Source organism: Bos taurus, chromosome 18 (genome assembly GCF_002263795.3).
Source record: "Bos taurus isolate L1 Dominette 01449 registration number 42190680 breed Hereford chromosome 18, ARS-UCD2.0, whole genome shotgun sequence".
NCBI lineage: Eukaryota > Metazoa > Chordata > Mammalia > Artiodactyla > Bovidae > Bos > Bos taurus.
Genome location: NC_037345.1, coordinates 39,307,996 through 39,329,438, shown reverse-complemented (window position 1 = coordinate 39,329,438; position 21,443 = coordinate 39,307,996). Strand labels below are relative to the sequence as shown.

At 36.6% G+C, this 21,443-nt stretch overlaps 1 protein-coding gene and 1 non-coding gene across 6 annotated transcripts in view; both read right to left on the bottom strand.

Annotated features, from left to right (window-relative positions):
• Window positions 1–21,443, bottom strand: part of AP1G1 (adaptor related protein complex 1 subunit gamma 1) — a 102,477-nt gene that overhangs the window by 21,055 nt on the left and 59,979 nt on the right. For 4 of the 5 annotated variants that reach the window (XM_059876569.1, XM_005218489.5, XM_059876570.1 and 1 more), the window contains 8 exons: window positions 20,979–21,055; window positions 17,788–17,883; window positions 17,252–17,332; window positions 16,955–17,053; window positions 11,713–11,768; window positions 10,527–10,640; window positions 7,499–7,639; window positions 6,525–6,579 (listed from right to left, as the gene is read on the bottom strand). In XM_059876569.1, coding sequence (XP_059732552.1) covers window positions 6,525–6,579; window positions 7,499–7,639; window positions 10,527–10,640; window positions 11,713–11,768; window positions 16,955–17,053; window positions 17,252–17,332; window positions 17,788–17,883; window positions 20,979–21,055 — 719 coding nt within the window. Of the gene's footprint in view, window positions 1–6,524; window positions 6,580–7,498; window positions 7,640–10,526; window positions 10,641–11,712; window positions 11,769–16,954; window positions 17,054–17,251; window positions 17,333–17,787; window positions 17,884–20,127; window positions 20,137–20,978; window positions 21,056–21,443 lie in introns of all 5 variants that reach the window. The other variant, NM_001191436.1, reaches the window with a different exon arrangement.
• Window positions 10,150–10,235, bottom strand: LOC112442435 (small nucleolar RNA SNORD71). Its single transcript, XR_003030529.1, has one exon. It is a non-coding gene; the product is annotated as a small nucleolar RNA SNORD71 (small nucleolar RNA).

Sequence of the window (21,443 nt, the reverse complement as noted above, 5' to 3'; positions counted from 1 at the left end):
ACCCAAGGCAAAACACCCCAAGACACATATTAATCAAATTAACAAAGGTCAAACACAAAGAACAAATATTAAAAGCAGCAAGGGAAAAACAACAAATAACACACAAGGGGATTCCCATAAGGATAACAACTGATCTTTCAATAGAAACTCTTCAGGCCAGAAGGGAATGGCAGGACATACTTAAAGTGATGAAAGAAAATAACCTACAGCCCAGATTACTGTACCCACCAAGGATCTCATTCAAATATGAAGGAGAAATCAAAAGCTTTACAGACAGGCAAAAGCTGAGAGAATTCAACACCACCAAACCAGCTCTCCAACAAATGCTAAAGGATCTTCTCTAGACAGGAAACACAGAAAGGGTGTATAAACTCAACCCAAAACAATAAAGTAAATGGCAACAGGATCATACTTATCAATAATTACCTTAAATGTAAATGGGTTGAATGCCCCAACCAAAAGACAAAGACTAGCTGAATGGATACAAAAACAAGACCCCTATATATGTTGTCTACAAGAGACCCACCTCGAAACAAGAGACACATACAGACTTAGAGTGAAGGGTTGGAAAAAGATATTCCATGCAAATAGAGACCAAAAGAAAGCAGGAGTAGCAATACTCATATCAGATAAAATAGACTTTAAAACAAAGCCTGTGAAAAGAGACAAAGATGGATACTACATAATGATCAAAGGATCAATCTAAGAAGATATAACAATTATAAATATATATGCACCCAAACTAACATAGGAGCACCGCAACACGTAAGACAAATGCTAACAAGTATGAAAGGGGAAATTAACAATAACACAATAATAGTGGGAGACTTTAATACCCATTCACACCTATGGGTAGATCAACTAAATAGAAAATTAACAAGGAAACACAAATTTTAAATGATACAATAGACCAGTTAGACCTAATTGATATCTATAGGACATTTCACCCACAAAAAATGAATTTTACCTTTTCCTCAAGTGCACATGGAACCTTCTCCAGGATAGATCACATACTGAGCCATAAATCTAGCCTTGGTAAATTCAAAAAAGTGAAATCATTCCAAGCATCTTTTCTGACCACAATGCAGTAAGATTAGATCTCAAATACAGGAGAAAAACTATTAAAAATGCCAACATATGGAGGCTGAACAACATGCTACTGAGTAACCAACAAATCACAGAAGAAATAAAAAAAAAAAAAAACTTAAAATATGCATAGAAACGAGTGAAAATGAATATACAACAACCCAAAACCTATGGGACACTGTAAAAGCAGTGCTAAGGGGAAGGTTCATAGCAATACAGGCTTACCTCAAGAAACAAGAAAAAAGTCAAATAAATAACCTAACTCTACACCTAAAGCAACTAGAAAAGGAAGAAATGAAGAACCCCAGGGTTAGTAGTAGGAAAGAAATCTTAAAAATTAGGGCAGAAATAAATGCAAAAGAAACAAAAGAGACCATAGCAAAACCCAACAAAGCCAAAAGCTGGTTCTTTGAGAAGATAAATAAAATTGACAAACCATTAGCCAGACTCATCAAGAAACAAAGGGAGAATAATCAAAACAATAAAATTAGAAATGAAAATGCAGGGATCACAACAGACAACACAGAAATACAAAGGATCATAAGAGACTACTATCAGCAACCATATGCCAATAAAATGGACAACTTGGAAAAAATGGACAAATTCTTAGAAAAGTACAACTTTCCAAAACTGAACTGGGAAGAAACAGAAAATCTTAACAGACCCATCACAAGCACAGAAATTGAAACTGTAATCAGAAATCTTCCAACAAATAAAAGCCCAGGACCAGATGGCTTCACAGCTGAATTCTACCAAAAATTTAGAGAAGAGCTAACACCTATCCTACTCAAACTCTTCCAGAAAATTGCAGAAGAAGGTAAACTTCCAAACTCATTCTATGAGGCCACCATCACCCTAATACCAAAACTTGACAAAGATGCCACAAAAAAAGAAAACTACAGGCTAATATCACTGATGAACATAGATGCAAAAATCCTTAACAAAACTCTAGCAATCAGAATCCAACAACATATTAAAAAAATCATACATCATGACCAAGTGGAATTTATCCCAGGGATGCAAGGATTCTCCAATATCCGCAAATCAATCAATGTAATACACCACATTAACAAACTGAAAAATAAAAGCCATATGATTATCTCAATAGATGCAGAGAAAGTCTTTGACAAAATTCAACATCCATTTATGATAAAAACCCTCCAGAGAGCAGGAATAGAAGGAACATACCTCAACTTAATAAAAGCTATATATGACAAACCCACAGCAAACATTATTCTCAATGGTGAAAAATTGAAAGCACTTCCCCTAAAGTCAGGAACAAGACAAGGGTGCCCACTCTCACTAATACTATTCAACATAGTTTTGGAAGTTTTGGTCACAGCAATCAGAGCAGAAAAAGAAACAAAAGGAATCCAGATTGGAAAAGTAGAAGTAAAACTCTCACTGTTTGCAGATCACAAAATCCTCTACATAGAAAACCCTAAAGACTCCACCAGAAAATTACTAGAGCTAATCAATGAATATAGTAAAGCTGCAGGATATAAAATCAACACACAGAAATCCTCTGCATTCCTATACACTAACAATGAGAAAACAGGAAGAGAAATTAAGGAAACAATTCCATTCACCATTGCAACGAAAAAATAAAATACTTAGGAATATATCTACCTAAAGAAACAAAAGATCTATATAAAGAAAACTATAAAACACTGATGAAAGAAATCAAAGAGGGCACAAATAGATAGAGAAATATACCATGTTCATGGATCAGAAGAATCAATATAGTGAAAATGAGTATACTACTGAAAGCAATCTATAGATTCAATGCAATCCCTATCAAGCTACCAACGGTATTTTTCATAGAACTAGAACAAATAATTTCACAATTTGTATGGAAATACAAAAAATCTCAAATAGCCAAAGCAATCTTGAGAAAGAAGAATGGAACAGGAGGAATCAACCTGCCTGACTTCAGGCTCGACTACATAGCCACAGTCATCAAGACAGTATGGTACTGGCACAAAGACAGAAATATAGATCAATGGAACAAAATAGAAAGTCCAGAGATAAATCTATGCACCTATGGACACCTTATCTTTGACAAAGGAGGCAAGAATATACAATGGAGAAAAGACAATCTCTTTAACAAGTGGTGCTGGGAAAACTGGTCAACCACGTGTAAAAGAATGAAACTAGAACACTTTCTAACACCATACACAAAAATAAACTCAAAATGGATTAAAGATCTAAACGTAAGACCAGAAACCATAAAACTCTAGAGAAAATCATACGCAAAACACTCTCTGACATAAACCACAGGAGGATCCTCTATGACCCAACCTCCCAGAATATTGGAAATAAAAGTAAAAATAAACAAATTGGACCTAATTAAAATTAAAAGCTTCTGCACAACAAAGGAAACTATAGGCAAGGTGAAAAGACAGCCTTCAGAATGGGAGAAAATAATAGCAAACGAAGCAACGGACAAAGAATTAATCTCAAAAATATACAAGCAACTCCTGAAGCTCAATTCCAGAAAAATAAATGACCCAATCAAAAAGTGGGCCAAAGAACTAAACAGACAGTTCTCCAAAGAAGACATACAGATGGCTAACAAACATATGAAGAGATGCTCAACATCACTCATTATCAGAAAAATGCAAATCAAAACCACAATGAGGTACCATTTCACGCAAGTCAGAATAGCTGTGATCCAAAAGTCTACAAGCAATGAATGCTGGAGAGGGTGTGGAGAAAAGGGAACCCTCTTACACTGTTGGTGGGGATGCAAACTAATACAGCCACTATGGAGAACAGTGTGGAGATTCCTTAAAAAACTGGAAATAAAACTGCCATATGACCCAGCAATCCCACTGCTGGGCATACACACCAAGGAAACCAGAATTGAAAGAGACACGTGTACCCCAATATTCACTGCAGCAGTGTTTGTACTAGCCAGGACATGGAAGCAACCTAGATGTCCATCAGCAGATGAATGGATAAGAGCGCTGTGGTACATACACACAATGGAATATTACTCAGCCATTAAAAAGAATCCAGTTGAATCAGTTCTAATGAGGTGGATGAAACTGGAGCCTATTGTAACAGAGTGAAGTAAGCCAGAAAGAAAAATACCAATACAGTACACTAATGCATATATATGGAATTTAGAAAGATGGTAATGATAAGCCTGTATGCAAGACAGCAAAAGAGACACAGATGTACAGAACAGTCTTTTGGACTCTGTGGGAGAGGGCGAGGGTGGGATGTTTTGGGAGAATGGCATTCAAACATGTATATTATCACATGTGAAACGGATCACCAGTCCAGGTTTGATGCATGACACAGGGTGCTCAGGGCTGGTGTACTGGGATGACCCAGAGGGATGGGATGGGGAGGGAGGTGGGTTCAGGATGGGCAACACATGTACACCTGTGGCGGATTCATGTCAATGTATGGCAAAACCAATACAATATTGTGAAGGTAAATAAATACATAAATAAAACTGAGATTTAAAAATAAATAAATAAATAAAAGCATACAAGCCAGCTATGGTAGTCACACTGCTCTGGGATATGGAGAAAGAGCTGTGTATGAACAGTTGAAAAAGGCTTAATAAGTAAGATAAAACTGAAATAAACAGTAAGTTTCTAAAAATCCGAATTTCTTTAAAACGTAACAGTCCTTCAAAAACTAGAGTTTATAAATATAGAACCAATACCTAGCCCCAGCAATGGGAAGTGTTTTGTATTTCATTATCCACACTTAAAAAAAAAAAAAAAAAAAAACAACGATCTCTTTATTGTCCTGTTGACAAATGAAATCTGAGATTTACCACCATGGAGACAAAGTAAAGCTATTTAACCTATGAGGAAACTAAATTTTGGTCTCACAAGAGCATTATGATAAACAAGATGCACAGGGCATACAAACTGTGGAAGCTGTGCCCACCTTGGTCAATCTCCCATTATTGGATAGAAGAGTGGATCTGATTTATAGGACCAAGACCTGGCCTACACACCTGTACTTTGAAGAGGAAACAGAAAAAGACAAAGAAACAAAATCCCAGATTGGTAGGATACTCACTCCTGTTAAGAAACACAAAGATGGAGGGAGAAGTTTGGGGAAACTGGCAGAAAGGAAAGGTAAGACACTAAAAAGCAGGTAATCAGTGGTGTGACTTGGACACATATATTGTTCCCTAATGGGAAAAAGCAGAATGTTTTTTAAGAGAAAGCTTCAACATGATCTAATTGACATTTACAGACTATGTCATTCAACAACAGCATAAACATTCTTCTCAAGCTCACATGGAGCATTCATCAAGACAGATCACATTCTGGGCCATTAAGAATGTCTTAAATTTAAAAGAACAGAAATCATACAAAATTTAACTAGAAATTAGCAATACAAAGATAGCTGAAAAGTCCCCAAATATGTGGAGATTAAACAACACACTACTAAATAACACAAGGGTCAAATAAAACATCAGGAACAGAAAACTATAGACCAGTATCTCATGAACACAGGTGCAAATAAATATCCTTAAAATTTTAGCAAATCAAATCTAATAATGTATTAAAGAAAACTATACACCACAACCATGTCGTATTTATTCCAGATATGGAAGGCTGATTCAACATTAAAAATTCAATTAATGCAAGCCAACTAAACTTCAATTAAATAAATTATTTTTTTAAATCAATTAATGTAACCTAGCACATCAACAGGCTAAAGAAGAAAAGGCATATAACTGTATAATAAGAGAATCTAAACTCATTGGAAAAATGAAAAGTTGGAGCATTTTCTTAAAGAAAGGTTTTGACTTTCCTGGTGGCCCAGTGGTTAAGACTCTGTGAATCCACTGCAGAGAGCACGGGTTCGATCCCTGGTCTGGGAACTAAGATCCAGCATGCTACACAGTACAGCCAAAACAAAACTAAACAAAGCTTCCCAATGATTTCCCATCATATCAAAATAAAATCCTAACTCCTGTGAGGCCTTACAGAAACTAGCCCCTGCCTCAAACCATTCTCTGCCTCTCTCAGTCTACTGGCTGCACGGGCCTTCTTGATGCTCTCCAAACACGTCAAGCTTGTTACTTACCCTCAGGCTTTGCAACACCAACTGTTCCCTCTGGTTTGTACACTCTTCTCCCAAATCTTTGTACAGCTCACCACTTTACCAAGTTCTCTACTCAAATGTTACCTCTTCTGAGTGACCTGCCCTGACTATTCTACCCAAGAACCTGGCCCACTGCCCCATATCCCATTCTCCTCTGTCATCACTATAGTACCTCATGCTGCTCTACTATTTTTCACAGCACTCCCCCCTGCCTGACAGGAGCATCCCTCTTTCCCCATGAATTTCCCATCTCCCCCACTAAAACATAAGCTGCATAAGAATAAGAGCTTTGTCTGTCTCATTAACTGACACATCCAGCACTTAGTACACACTTACCTAAAAAAACTACTTACCGTTGTCAGAACGCGCATAATTGTGTCTATATGCCACCGTTTGGAAGGTGCATACCTGAGAAAACAATGGCACAGATGAAAAAACTGGAACCTGTAAATTAAGTTCTGCTCAGTGACTTTCATGGAGAAGGAAATGGCAACCCACTCCAGTATTCTTGCCTGGAGAATCCCATGGACAGAGGGGTCTGCTGGGCTACAGTCTACGGGGTTGCAAAGAGTTGGACACGACTGAGCAACTCTTATACACAGACACACACACACACACACACACACACACACACAGTGACTTTCCAAACTCCTGTCCTATAGTCTTGAGGTTCACAGGTTAAGAGGTTGTATCTGGACGCATTTCACCTTCAAAACTACCAGCAATTAAACTAGCACCAATTCCCATGTCAATGGATAATGAAACAGTACATGGTCAAATTCATATGTAAATACTGCAACAGGAGTTGCTGAGTTGAGAACTGAGGACTCTGTCTCCAATTTTTTTCTTAGAAAACAAATCATAAAGTCAGGACAGGAGAGGACAGAGAAGAAAGAAGAAAGAGCACTGTTCCCAGACCCAGGTAACACCAGGTCTTGGAACTTGCCTCCCCTTAAATTCACAGTGAAAAGAGGAGAAATAACCATACTATCAAAATCCTGAGGACTTCAACCCAGAAAGTTTTACACAGAACCACAATGCAAATGTTGTAACTTTTCTATTCTCTTCATTAAAAGGGAATCATAGAAGAGAGGTTAAAGAACAGATACAACAGGAGATTTTATAAAAGTGGGATTATTTTGGTCTTAGTATAATGCTTAACATAAATACTGACTACAATGACCTTCTCAAACCCAATTTCTAACGGGAAGCCTGAAATAAACGTTACATATTTAAACATGTTTACAACATTTCCCTCATGTTTTAAAGATGCTTTCCAAAAAGTTCCAAGCATTTTTTACCAATGAATGTAAAAGTTAAATCTTACTTTTCTGCAGCAAGGAAGATTCCAGATGCACAGTCTGCTTTAAATTCTGGCTCACATGAATCCAGAAAATAAAGTAACTCCTTCATCATGCCTCGAATATTATTCCCATTTACCAGGGCAAAACTCAATTCCATTGCACGCCTTCCATGGAGGGAGGGAAAAAAAGTTATGATATTTACAGTGGGAATGAAACAAAGACCCAGGTATGTTGTCCCTGAACACCAAGCACCAGTGGATGTATTGATGTCCTTGTGTGATCTTGTAATCCCAATCTTTGCACATGAGATAACCAAACTTAACAAAGTTATTTTGAACTTTCATCAATGCTTTTCTTCAAAAATTCCCAAAAGATACACACTACTAAAGACAGTCTATTCTATGAAGCTGAAATTTAGAATACCTAAAAGGCTCAAAAAGAGAGGCAAAGAAATTAATACTCAAAGATACTATCTCTCTGCATCAACAGTTAAAAATGTGATATATAGTCACCAAACTCTTTTACTACATCCACTTCAACCCAAAGATGATATAACATACATCGAAAGGTATACAAGTGATTAGAATAAAAACAAACCCTGAGGGCTGAGTGAAATAAGTTAGAGAAAGACAAATATTGTATGATATCACTTATATGTAGAAGCTAAGAAAGCTGAATGCATAGAAATACAGCTAGAATGGTGGTTACCCACTGTGGGGTGGGAAAAATAGGGAAATATTGGTCAAAGAGCATGAATTTCCACGTGTAAGATAAACAGGCTCTGGAGATTTAATGTATAGCATAATGGCTATTATTAATAATGATGTATTAATAAACTTGAAAGCTGCTAGATTTTAAATATTTTAAAAATATTTTAAAATAAGTAGATTTTAAATATTTTCACCACAAAAAAGAAATGGTAATTATGTGATATGCTGCAGGAGTTACATTTTGCAATAAAGTGTGACAAAGCAATGTGATGTACATCTTAGACTCATACAATTATATACCAATAAAGCTGGAAAGAAAAATGAAAAAAGACAGTAAGCGCCATGAAAAGGAAAAAAAGATATGTGCTATGAGAGCAAACAGGAGTTTCTATAATAGCATCACTATAACATGAGTTTGAGCAAACTCCGGGAGACAGTGAAGGTCAGGGGAGCCCAGTGTGCTGCAACGGGCTTGCAAAGAGTTGGACATGACTGAGCGACTGAACAACAATAACAAATAGCTGCCTATCAAATTTGACAACCAAGGTAAATATGGATATGCTAGTTACTACACTCATCTTTTCATATTTGGTCAATAATGTCAAACCATGGCATATAATTTACTTTCAAAAATACCAATTTAATAAGTTGAAAATACTTTCATCTTAATCTACAAGCAACAAAAACTCAATCCTTAAAATTGCATTAAGAAATGCAATAATAGCTAATTCTTATACAGTGGTTAAGTGCTTTACATATGCTAGTCCAGTTAATCCCACATAACCTTTGGAAGTGGGTGCTCCTGTATCTACATTGTACATGGAGACAACCGAAGTACAGAAAGACTAAGTAACCAGACCAAGTTTATTAAGGGCAAGGCTAGGATGTGAAACGAGGCCTTCTGGCTCCAGAGTCTTAGCTGCTATTGCTATACAACCTGTCAAAAGACCCAGGTTTTACTTTTGAAATGCAAAGCCCAGTCAAGAGCGAAAGAGAAACAACACAATAGGAGTCAGAAAGTCTGATTTCTATCCCGAAGACTGCCTTGTTCAAGGAGTAAGCTTTAGAGTTAAGTCATTTGATTCCTCTGGGACTGTACTTTAATCTGTTAACTGAGGAGAGAAGTAATTGCCTAGTTTCTCTTACTGGCTTGCTCTGAGAACCAACTGAGAGCGTGCTTATAAATCCTTCACAAAGCTTTATATAAAAGTCATTATTACTGAGACCAGGTCTTATTTTTAGTTTGCCCAAGCACTTAACACCTGTTCTCTACAAATAAAAGGAACTCAATTATCAATAAATGTTTGTTAAGTGAATAGTTTCAGAGATCAGTTCAAACTAAATTTTTCTGGTTTGAACAGTAAACCAAAAGTTCATTGAAGCCTACTATAACTAGATTTTACAAACACATACAGTTATTCTAAGAGGAGGACCAGTAGAGTTAATTGATCAAGGAAAAAAAAAAACATGCCTTTCAAAGTCATATGCTGAGTAAAGTGCTGAGTAAAGTAAGTTAGACAGAGAAGGAGAAATATCATATGACATCCTTTATATGCAGAATCTAAAAAGAAATGATACAAATAAACTTATTTACAAAACAGAAACAGACTTCAGAGAATGAACTTATGGTTGCCAGCAGAGAAGATCGGGGAAGAGATAGGGAGTTTGGGACCGACATGTACACACTGCTGTATTTTAAAATGGTAACCAGCAAGGTCCTACTGTATGCCACATCAACGTTATGTGGCAGCCTGGATGGCAGAGAAGTTTGGGGGAGAATGGATACATGCATATATATGGCTCAGTCTCTTTGCTGCTCACCTGAACTATCAGAACAGTGTTAACCAGCCATACTCCAAGTTGTTTTTTTTTTTAAGTCCTATGTGCTGCCTAAAAGTCATTCCCAGATGCACTGTTTTAACAGGTTGCCTCTAGTATCTTGGGGCATAAGTACTGCAAGAAAATGTGTGCTGTCAGCCATTCGAGTCTCAGCATAGTGACAGAACACTCAGCCGATGGATCACTTCGTATCTTCATCCTCCAGCACACAGAACACAGTACCTCTGATGAGTAAACGTATGCCCAGCCTACTTGCACCTGTTTTATTTAACAAAGAACCAAGGGTAACTTCAGGGTGCACTGAAGTATTCCTTACTGGTCTCTTTCATTGATCTAAACTTCTCCCTGCCAATCCTTTTCGAAAAAAGGATTTACTCTGTCAAAATAATGACTAAATACGTAAATGTCAACATTCTCCTTCTCAAAACTCTATTACAAAGTTATCAGATGGAGGATTGGCCGGAGGGGGGGGGGTGGCACACAACTTTCAATTATCTGTTACCGTTTTATGGAGACATCCAAATCTTTTAGACAGTCCACAATTGTGCTTCTGTGCCTCTGTACTGCATTGTGATCTGTCTGCACAGTCTTCAACAAAGATGTCAAAGCTACATATCTGGATGAAACAAAGTTGCAGAAGAACATAATTAAAACGGGAAATTCAGGATCGTTCTCTGCTTAATGACAAAGATGATGTTCAATGACTACTGAAAACCGTACATGGTTAAATATTTAAAAGACACAACAGACTTAGTAAAATGTAAACGCTGTAAACCCATAAACAACACTATAATCAAAAACTGTGGCAACCAGAAGCCTGGGATTTAGATTTACATTCATGGCCAACTCCATTAAATTTCTAAAAGTGATAGACTCGGTTCTTCCAAACTCTTTCAAACAGCACAACAAAATAAGCATACAGTATGCCTTTTCAGGCTGCCTAAGCCCCAAAATGCAAGAGGAAATTATTTCAATTTTACCATTTGTATTTTCTCTGCTTTTGATACCAGTACCAAAACTGCCCCTACAAAACTTTGAATTGACCATCTAAGTATAAAAAAATCTTCTGGAAGGAGAATATAATTCAGGGTACCATAATAATTATTTCCACTTTTTTTTTCAATCATAACATGATAAGAAAGAATAAAAAAATAACACTGATAAATTCATTCACTTTTTAAAAGTAGCTGGAGTTTACAAACATCTTCTAGGTTTGTAACCGAAATATTCTGTTTTTCTTCTTAATTGAGAGGGGTCAGCAAACTAAGCCTAGAATAGCCCTCTGCTGTCCGGTTTGGTAAATCAATTTTTATTGCAATGCAGCCATCATCTGCACAGTCTGTGGCTGCTTTCACACCAAGAGGCAGAGCTGAGTAGTTGCCAAAGAGACCCTAAGGCCCATGTAGTTTATAATAGAGACCATCTGAAAAAAAAAAAAAAATAGAGACCATCTGTTCCCAGACAGAAAAAGTCTGCTGATTCCTAAAGGTAAAGCATAAATAAGGACTAAAAGTTAACTCATGAGGCAAATCCTCAAATTCTTATCAAAACAGTCTTTAGACTAAAAATAAAAATCCTGAGTTGAAGTTTTAGACATGTCACTCTACATGTGTGATCTTGAGCAAAGTCACTCATGAATACACTGAGTTTATAATAGCCAGATACAAAATATTTTTCAGCTTACTTACCTGATATTCTTGTCATTGTTCAATAAGAAACGACCCAGGATATTTATGGCTAGGACCTACAGAAAAATAGCACAAGTTAAGAATTTAAGAAAATAAAAAATCTATATTGTTTAAGGATCACTTTCTGGCCTCTGATGAGTGCAAACTATTTAAAGGTGGTAGTTTAATCAGCACTTCTACGGATTGCTAGCCAAAAAAAACCTCTGAAGGCAAACTCTTAAAATCATATTCTATTTCAACAGTAAAAGCCGTAAGAATGTTTTCAAGTTTTTATATTGCTAGCAGGAAAATACTATTGGTACAACTTCACTGGAGGGAAATTTGGCAATAACTATAAATAATAAAAAAAGGTATTCACTGGATGGTTAGGTTAGGACTCTGAGCACCCACTGAAGGTGGCACGAGTTTAATCCATGCCTCATGACACAGTCAAAAAAATTAATAAATAATTAAAACTACAAAATGAAAATATATTCCCTGCTTCAACAATTTCACATCTAGGAATTCAGCTGACAAATATAGTTGAACATATGCACAAAAATCTACTGCAACACTATCTGTAATCACAAATGATAGGAGTGTTCATTAATAGCAATTTTCCTAAATGTACTATGGCACATTCACGCAATGGAATGTTATACAACCATTAAAAAGAATGAATCATGACACATGCTATGACAGGTATGTACCCTGAGAATATTATATTAAGTGAAATAAGCCAGACACAAACACCCCATATTATATGATTCCATTTAGGTGAAATGTCCTGAATAGGCAAATCCATAGAGACAGAAAGTAGAATGGTGGTTGCCAGGGGTTGGGGTCAGGGGATAATGGGGAATTATTGTTTAAAGGGCACACAGTTTCAGTTTGGGAAACTAAAAAGTTCTGAAGATGAATGGTGGGTGTTGGCTACACAACAGTCTGAAGGTACTTACTTAACGCCACTGAACTACAAAGTTAGAGATGGTTAAAATGATAGAGTTTATGTTATGCAAATTGCACCAATCTTTTTTAAAATGAGAATGGTCTCTATGTATGTGAATATAAACTAGCTCCAACATAGTGTTTTCATCTAACATGATAAGCATAAGGTGCAGAACCACCCAGATGTCAAAAGACCTGTACCCAAATACTGTAGTATAGTTAGTATATTTGTTTCTCACAAAGCAATGGATTAGCGATCATTATATTAATAAATGGTTGAAAGAATGAATAAACACTTGAAGGAGAGTTTTTCCTTACAAAAGAATTCCAATTACTTAAAGAAGAAAAAGTGAGGAGAATAGAAAAGTATCATTAGAGCACCACCCAAAAAACTGTTAAAGACAAGATCCTCAGAAGGATACTAAAATTGGTTGGCAAAAGTCTGAGAACAGAGTATCTGCATAGTGTCAAAAGTGTTTCCTCCAAAATATTTTTAATTACATAGAGTAAAAATAACAATTATACAGTGGAGAGACACAGCAGACACCACCTTACCCAAAAGATCAAGGTTAAAATCACCAGTAATGAGACAAATAAGGAGCATGTACCTCCAGATATGAAACTGTAAAGGGCACAACACTTCTGGGGTAGTCTCACCAAAAAAGCTTAACTACAAACTAATTTTTATAAGAATATATCAGACTGTCAAATTCAGGAATATTCTGCAAAATAACTGATCAGTGCACTTCAAAACTGTCACAGAAGACAAAGAAAGATGAAGGAAATGTCAAGATTGGAGGAGACTAAGGAGACATGACAATCAATGCAACATGGGATCAAGGATTGGTGCTAGAAAGGAAAAAGGACATCAGTAGAAAAACTGGTAAAATCTGAATAAAATCTGTAATTCAATTAATGGTATTAAACCAATATTAATTTCTTAGTTTTGATAATTACACTACAGGAAAACAAGATGTTAACATTAGGGGAGGCTGACTGAATTTGAAACTTTTCTATAAGCCTAAAATTATTTTAAATAAAAAGGTTTAAAAGTGGGGAAGATAAGAAATACAAACATAGAGATATGTTTAAATATGAATAGAATACCATCCCAAAATGTACATTAGAAAATGGTAACAACTGCTGACTAGAAGAATTAAGTCTAAACATAAAATCAATAAGCAGACATTTTCCTCCCTGTATACCATTTTCTTTGAAGTGCTCAAACAGGAGATGGCAAGAGTGAACATCGAATTTTAGAAATCAGTGAATTAAAATGGACTGAAATGGGCAAATTTAATTCAGATGACCATTATATCTACTACTGTGGACAAGAATTTCTTAGAAGAAATATAGTAGCCCTCATAGTCAAAAGAGTCTGAAATGCTTGGGTGCAATCTCAAAAATGACAGAATGATCTCTGTTTGTTTCCAAGGCAAACCATTCAATATCACAGTAATCCAAGCCTATGCCCCAACTACTAATGCTAAAGAAGCTGAACGGTTCTGTGAAGACCTACAAGACCTTCTAGAGCTAACACCCAAAAAAGGTGTCCTTTTCATCATAGGGGACTAGGAATGCAAAAGTAGGAAATGAAGAAACACCTGGAATAACAGGCAAATTTGGCCTTGCAGTACAAAATGAAGCAGGGCAAAGGCAAACAGTTTTGCCAAGAGAACACACTGGTCATAGCAAGCACCCTCTTCCAACAATGCAAGAGAAGACTCTACACACCGACATCCTCAGATGGTCAATACCAAAATCAGACTGATTATATTCTTTGCAGCCAAAGATGGAGAAGCTCTATACAGTTAGCAAAACCAAGACCAGGAGCTGACTGTGGCTCAGATCATGAACTCCTTATTGTCAAATTCAGACTTAAATTGAAGAAAGTAGGGAAAACCACTAGACCATTCAGGTATGACCTAAATCAAATCCCTTACGATTATACACTTGAAGTGACAAACAGATTCAAGGGATTAGATCTGATAGACAGAGTGCCTGAAGAACTACGGACGAAGGTTCGTGACACTGAACAGGAGGCAGTGATCAAGACCATCCCCGAGAAAAAGAACTGAAAAAAGGCAAAATGGTTGTCTGAGGAGGCCTTATAAATAGCTGAGAAAAGAAGAGAAACTAAAGGCAAAGGAGAAAAGGAAAGATATACCCATTTGAAAGAAGAGTTCCAAAGAATAGCAAGGAGAGATAAGAAAGGCTTCCTCAGTGATCAATACAAAGAAATAGAGGAAAACAACAGAATGGAAAAGACTAGAGATCTCTTTAAGAAAATTAGAGACACCAAGGGAACATCTAATGCAAAGATGGGTTTGATCAAGGACAGAAACGGTATGGACCTAACAAAAGCAGAAGACATTAAGAAGAGGTGGCAAGAATACACAGAAGAACTATACAAAAAAGATCTTCATGACCCAGATAACCACGATGGTGTGATCACTCAACTAGAGCCAGACGTCCTGGAATGTGAAGTCAAGTGGGCTTTAGGAAACATCACTACAAACAAAGTTAGTGAAGGTGATGGAATTCCTAAAAGATGGTGCTGTGGAAGTGCTGCACTCAATATGCCAGCAAATTTGGAAAACTCAGCAGTGGCCACAGGACTGGAAAAGATCAATTTTCATTCCAATTCCAAAGAAAGGTAATGCCAAATAAAGTTCAAACTACTGCACAACTGCACTCATCTCACACACTAGCAAAGTAATGCTCAAATTCTCCAATCCAGGCTTCAAATAGTACGTGAACTGTGAACTTCCAGATGTTCAAGCTGGGTTTATAAAAGGCAGAGGAACCAGAGATCAAATTGCCAACATCCACTGGATCATAGAAAAAAGCAAGAGAATTCCAGAAAAACATCTGCTTTGTTGATTACACCAAAGCCTTTGACTGTGTACATCACAACAAACTGTGGAAAATTCTTCAAGAGATGGGAATACCAGACCACCTGACCTGTCTCCTGAGAAATGTGTATGCAGGTCAGGAAGCAACAGTTAGAACCGGAGATGGAACAGACTGGTTACAAACTGGGAAAGGAGTACATCAAGGCTGTATATTGACACACTGCTTACTTAACTTATATGCAGAGTATAACATGTGATATGCTGGGCTGGATGAAGCACAAGCTGGAATCAAGATTGTTGGGAGAAATATCAATAATCTCAGATACCACCCTTACGGCAGAAAGCAAAGAAGAAATAAAGAGCCTCTTGATCAAAGTGTAAGAGGAGAGTGAAAAGGCTGGCTTAAAACTCAACATTCAAAAAACCAAGATCATGGCATCCGGTCCCATCATTTCATGGCAAATAGATGCAAAAACGATGGAAACAGAGATTTTATTTTTCTGGGCTTCAGTATCACTGCAGATGGTGACTGCAGCCATGAAATTAAAAGATGCTTGCTCGCTCCTTGGAAGAAGAGCTATGACCAACCTAGATAGCATATTAAAAAGCAGAGACATTACTTTGCCAACAAAGGTCTGTCTAGTCAAAGCTACGGTTTTTCCAGTAGTCACATATGGATGTGAGAATTGGACTTTAAAGAAAGCTGAGTACCAAAGAATTGATGCTTTTGAACTGTGGTGTTGGAGAAGACTCTTGAGAGTCCCTTTGACAGAAAGGAGATCAAACCAGTCATTCCTAAGGGAAATCAGTCCAGAATATTCATTGGAAGGACTGATGCTGAAGCTGAAACTCCAATACTTGGACCACCTCATGCGAAGAGCTGATTCATCTGAAAAGACTCTGATTCTGGGAAAGACTGAAGACAGGAGAAGGGGACGACAGAAGATAAGATGGTTGGATGGCATCGTTAACTCAATTCCAAACATGAGTTTGATGAGTTTCGGGAGTTGGTGATGGACAAGGAAGCCTGGCATGCTGCAGTCCACGGGGTTGCAAAGAGTCGGACACATCTGAGTGACTGAACTGAACTGATACCATTTTGTATGGAATTTTTTTTACTTTATGTGTTCATTTTTTTAAATAAAAATAAATATTTAAGAAAAATGGATTAACTCAAATATGCTGCCATCTTGTTTGAAGTGAATGAGGCCAACTCAAATCACGGCTCCAAACAAAAGCTTATTCTGAAATGGTTCCTTCATTCAACATTGTCTGTATTTGTAACATACATAAAACCTTCCAATTTCTATTATAATCAACATTAATCCTTCAGTGGATAGAATGATACTTCAGGTACCAAAACATCATACATTCTGCATCATTCTTTCCTAAAGTTAATTTCCAAATTCCAAGTCAATTATTTTAAAATAAAATGTTTAGAGTAAAGATTAAAAACTTACTCGCAGTCCACTCTCTGACTTAATATCCATGATAGTCAAAACCGTTTCATAAAGAATAGCATTTCCTACATTTTTACTAGTCTCCGTATTAGTGGCAACCTGAAAAGACACAGAAGGTGTTATGTGACAAAACAATGTTTCCAAAAAACATCCAGAGGTAACAAGAGACATTTTATGATTGTTTTCAGCCACCAATGAGAAAACACAAACAAAAATTGCTTCATATAATCACAATCAATCTGCTCCCTGCTATACTAAAATGGGTGTTTACAAAAACACAAGTTTTGTTCTACTCACCTGTGCTAATATATCATTCATAGCTTCACTTGAGTCATCATCATTTCGTCCTAAAATTCTTAATAACCGCAAAATTCGTACCTAATGTGCAAAATATGACAAACATCAACAAATTATGTCTAGCACAAAGGACCTTTGCTTGATATGAAATTCAAATAACTTAAATGAAGTCTTAGATCCCAATAGAAATGGTCAAAATTCAAACAGAAGAATTTTAAACATGATCTTTAGAGCAGTTATGTATGGTTCTATGTCTTAATGAAGCTGTTAGACAATCTACACTTAACAGTCAAAGGATACCATTACCTGCAGAGCTATATAGCACACTGGAAAATCATGTTTCTATGTGGTACATGATTTGACTATTACAAATATAATTTTATTCTATTAATCTAATATAGAATTGTGTCACTATTCATTTATCAATGTAATTAGCTTAATCAATTAACTACCAAAACTACTCAACACAAACATAAGAGGAAGGAAAAATTCATTCCAAAATATATCATTTACCCTAAACTTTCTTTCAAGCTCACCTGCAAAAAGGGGTCACTGATCCCAGAAACATCATGTTCTGGTGAATATCCGGACATGATGAGGTTCTTTAGAATACGAACTAATTGGGGCACAAGCTGCAGGGAAGAGAGATGCATCAAAAAACAGTGAACATCAAAGAATTTCTCAGGAACAGGCAGAGGTTAACTTGGCTTAGAAAAAACAGATTCAAGAGTCTGAGTCCAAGCAAATTCTACTGATACAATATCCTAGTATACTGTTGATGTTTCACAGACGTAACTTAGAAGTATTCTGGCCCAGAACTCAAGAAGGAGTATGTATGTTATCTGAATTAAAACCAAAACAGACATTTTTACTTCAGAGTAATATATGCGAAGATACTACAAATAACAGTAGGTCAGAAAGCCTAGAGAACTGAGTAAAACAGATGCCTATGGGGACTTCTATGGGACTTGACACACGTAGGCTGCACAAACATATTCAGTTTTTAATCTATCTAACACATGTGGATATAAAATGCTACCACATCCAAAACTCTGGTAATTTTATGAAAATTAGTTTTAAAACAAACTATCTCAAATAAAGAAAACAAAACTCTCTCTTATTATATTGTCACTTATATCCTTTCCCAATAAACAACAGGGAATACAAAAGTCTCCAACACTGACAAGACACATGAAAATTTGTCTCCTTCTCCTGAGGAAGAAAGCAAGGCCATGAATGCTGTTTTTGTCCTATTCTTAACTCATACAACACAATTTTTGATAAAATTCAATTTCAGCACCTAATCATACATTTGTTGCCTATCTTATCTTACTAATGAAATGATACATTCCTTATGGTCAGAATGCCCTTCTTTTTTAACTCTGTCCATTAGACTGACTGATGACACACAGTAGAGGCAATTTTATTGCCAAGCTGAACTTAAAAATGCTTTAAATACTATTATTTATTGCACTTCATTGAGAAATCATTTAAGATTAAAACCCCATTTCAAAATGTTTGCCACAATAAGGACCTTTCCAGTCTCCAACTACAAACTCAATTTAGCTATATAAACAACTCTAATCACCACCTAACATTAAGAACTGAATCCAAAGCAAGCTGAATCTTATCTGTCTTGGAGGCAATCAGAACAGCCCCAACTTTGCTGCAACTCAATTATCTTTTTCTCATTGAATCTGGATTCCTTTCTAAGTGGATCAAGACTGAAACAAAAGCCAAGCTGGGCTCAAGGAATGCACTCAAAACACAATACTAAATCTATTGCTGAATATAAGACAACATAATCTGTGTGAATAGGTTTGGCCATAACACTTCAGAATTTAGCACTTCCTAAGTCACCTAACAAAAATCTAATTTGGACAACTCCAAGATTCAAACAAATCTAAGCTTACAATGGCCTGTAAATTCTAAACAGAATCCTCATTAAATCTCTCAACTCTGGACAGATTCAATAAGAAGTCAGAATAATATAACTATATAAACTGCTTTAAAATGTAATAAAACTGGAACCATCTAGTTAGCAAGCTCTACACTAAAAAGTAGTTCGCCTTGCATACTTCTCAGTAGTCTACTTTTTTGTACTACACATATCCTTCATTATTTTTTTAAATCTGGTTTCTGTCTCGGAAAAATTCTTTTTCCTTCAGCTACGAAGCTCACACCACATAAGAGCACCCTGGGACAAAAAGCACAAATATCTCTAAGTGTTCAGCATACAAATTCTTGGAACCAAGCTTTATTTTTCAGACAAAAAAGCAAGTTACTAAAACTGATGACGAGACAAACAAAATGACAAAGGGAAAAGCTGCAGCCATGAAAATCAGTTGATGCCCACCCACTCTACCTCAAAAATCTTTTAACGCTCCAAAACTTTAAGGCAAGATCGAGTGCAGGTCAGGAAGAAATTAAAGCTCTAAGTCTGAATTGAAAGTTCAGAAGTAGTACTGAGCTTTTTAAAGTATGAGGTTACCCAGACACGGTTCTAAAGTGTATCTACTTCAAAAAGAAGCAGTGTTTGGTGTTTTGGTTCCAAATTGCTCTGGACTGCCATCACCAATGCCACTGGGAAACTGCTCAAAGTATCTCAGGTGAAGATAAAGGAAAGGCAGAGGAGGAGGCTTAAAAATCAGGAAAGGCCGCAACTGAAATCCAAGGCTGACTGTGGAATCAGGAGTTTAAGTGACAAGACCAAATCTGGACTAAGGAGTTAGCTAAAAATGCTATGACAAATAACACAGAATTAAGCACAGATTCAGCATTAGTATATTTTTTAAGCCACATTTGTGGATGGATACACAAAAGCTACTAAGGACCTAATGCCAGCATGCACGATCTAAATGAGGGTTAATTCTTACCTTTTCATTCTAACATACAGCAGGATTCCAAACAGACAACAGGAACAAAACATACAAAGCAAGCGTTAGGGACAGATACGGGCCTCACACTATATTTATAACATTGTAATCAAGACATGATCATCCAAGGAGGAAAAAAAAGCTCCCCCCGCCACACCGCCCGAAGAGCTGCTATTAGAGCTTCATTAGATCTAAAGTACAAAGTAAACCCAATATATGGAGTGGTCATCATCCTATAAAAGGAACTGAATGCATGTAATTATCCAAAAAACAGTCTTTCTCTGAGTCCTGCTTACTAGTGCCTTCTGAACGTAAGTGGAAAAAACAAAAATCTCCATTCTAGAATGCTCTAAGAAAGGGAGGGAGGGACTTCAGAAAGCTACAGACATCTACCACTGGAGTCACCACAGCACAAAATGAACAGAGGGGGACTCTCTGTTAGGTAAAGGTAATATCAAATCTCAGTTTGCAGTTTTCACCTTAGAGGGTAAAAAAAAAAAAAAAGAAATCACCTGCCTTAAAACACACGCACACACACACACACACAATTCCTGCTTGTAATTCGACCTCAGGTTACATTTCCTAATTTCAATGTGAAAACAGTAGATAAAGTACATGAGAGATCGGCGTGTCTGCCAAGGAGAAAAGACTTCTATTATGAAAGGGGAAACACTGTACTACTGCCAGTTCTGTGCCTAAAGCTGACTTCCTACCACACAGAAGGGTTGGTTAAGTCCTTTACTCAGTTCCATACCTTCCCTTCAAAAGAAAATTCCTAAGTGAGAAAATCATGTCCTTTAGGAAAACCATTTTCAATCAAGAGAGGCTTAGATATACAGAATAGCACCTACCTTTCTGAAATGTGCAAGCATGTCTGGGCTTCGCTCACACATTTCTGTGAGGAGGACTACAGAAGTGTGAAGGACACCTGAAAGAAAAGAGCCGGTGAAAACTAAAAATGAGGCTGTATTCTTCAGTTTCATAGCACAGGGCTTTCAGTTCTGAAGGTCAATTCCAAAAACGTAGCTGCTACTTTTGTTTTTTAATCTCCCAAGAATCTAAGCATTGAGCTGAATACAAAGAAGGTATTCATAGATACCTGCTGATTTAATACAGATGATCTGTCAAATCAGAATATTCTAAAGTTACGTGGCCAGAATAACTGCTTACAAATGACATCCAATGCACAAGCCTCTCCATTTGAGAATATCCATAAAGACATGCTCAGTCAACATAAACTGGATATCACCTGCTCCAGATTTAGTAAGCTCTTAGCTGATTTTTAAAAGATATTTCAAGAAGAAAAATCTTACTAA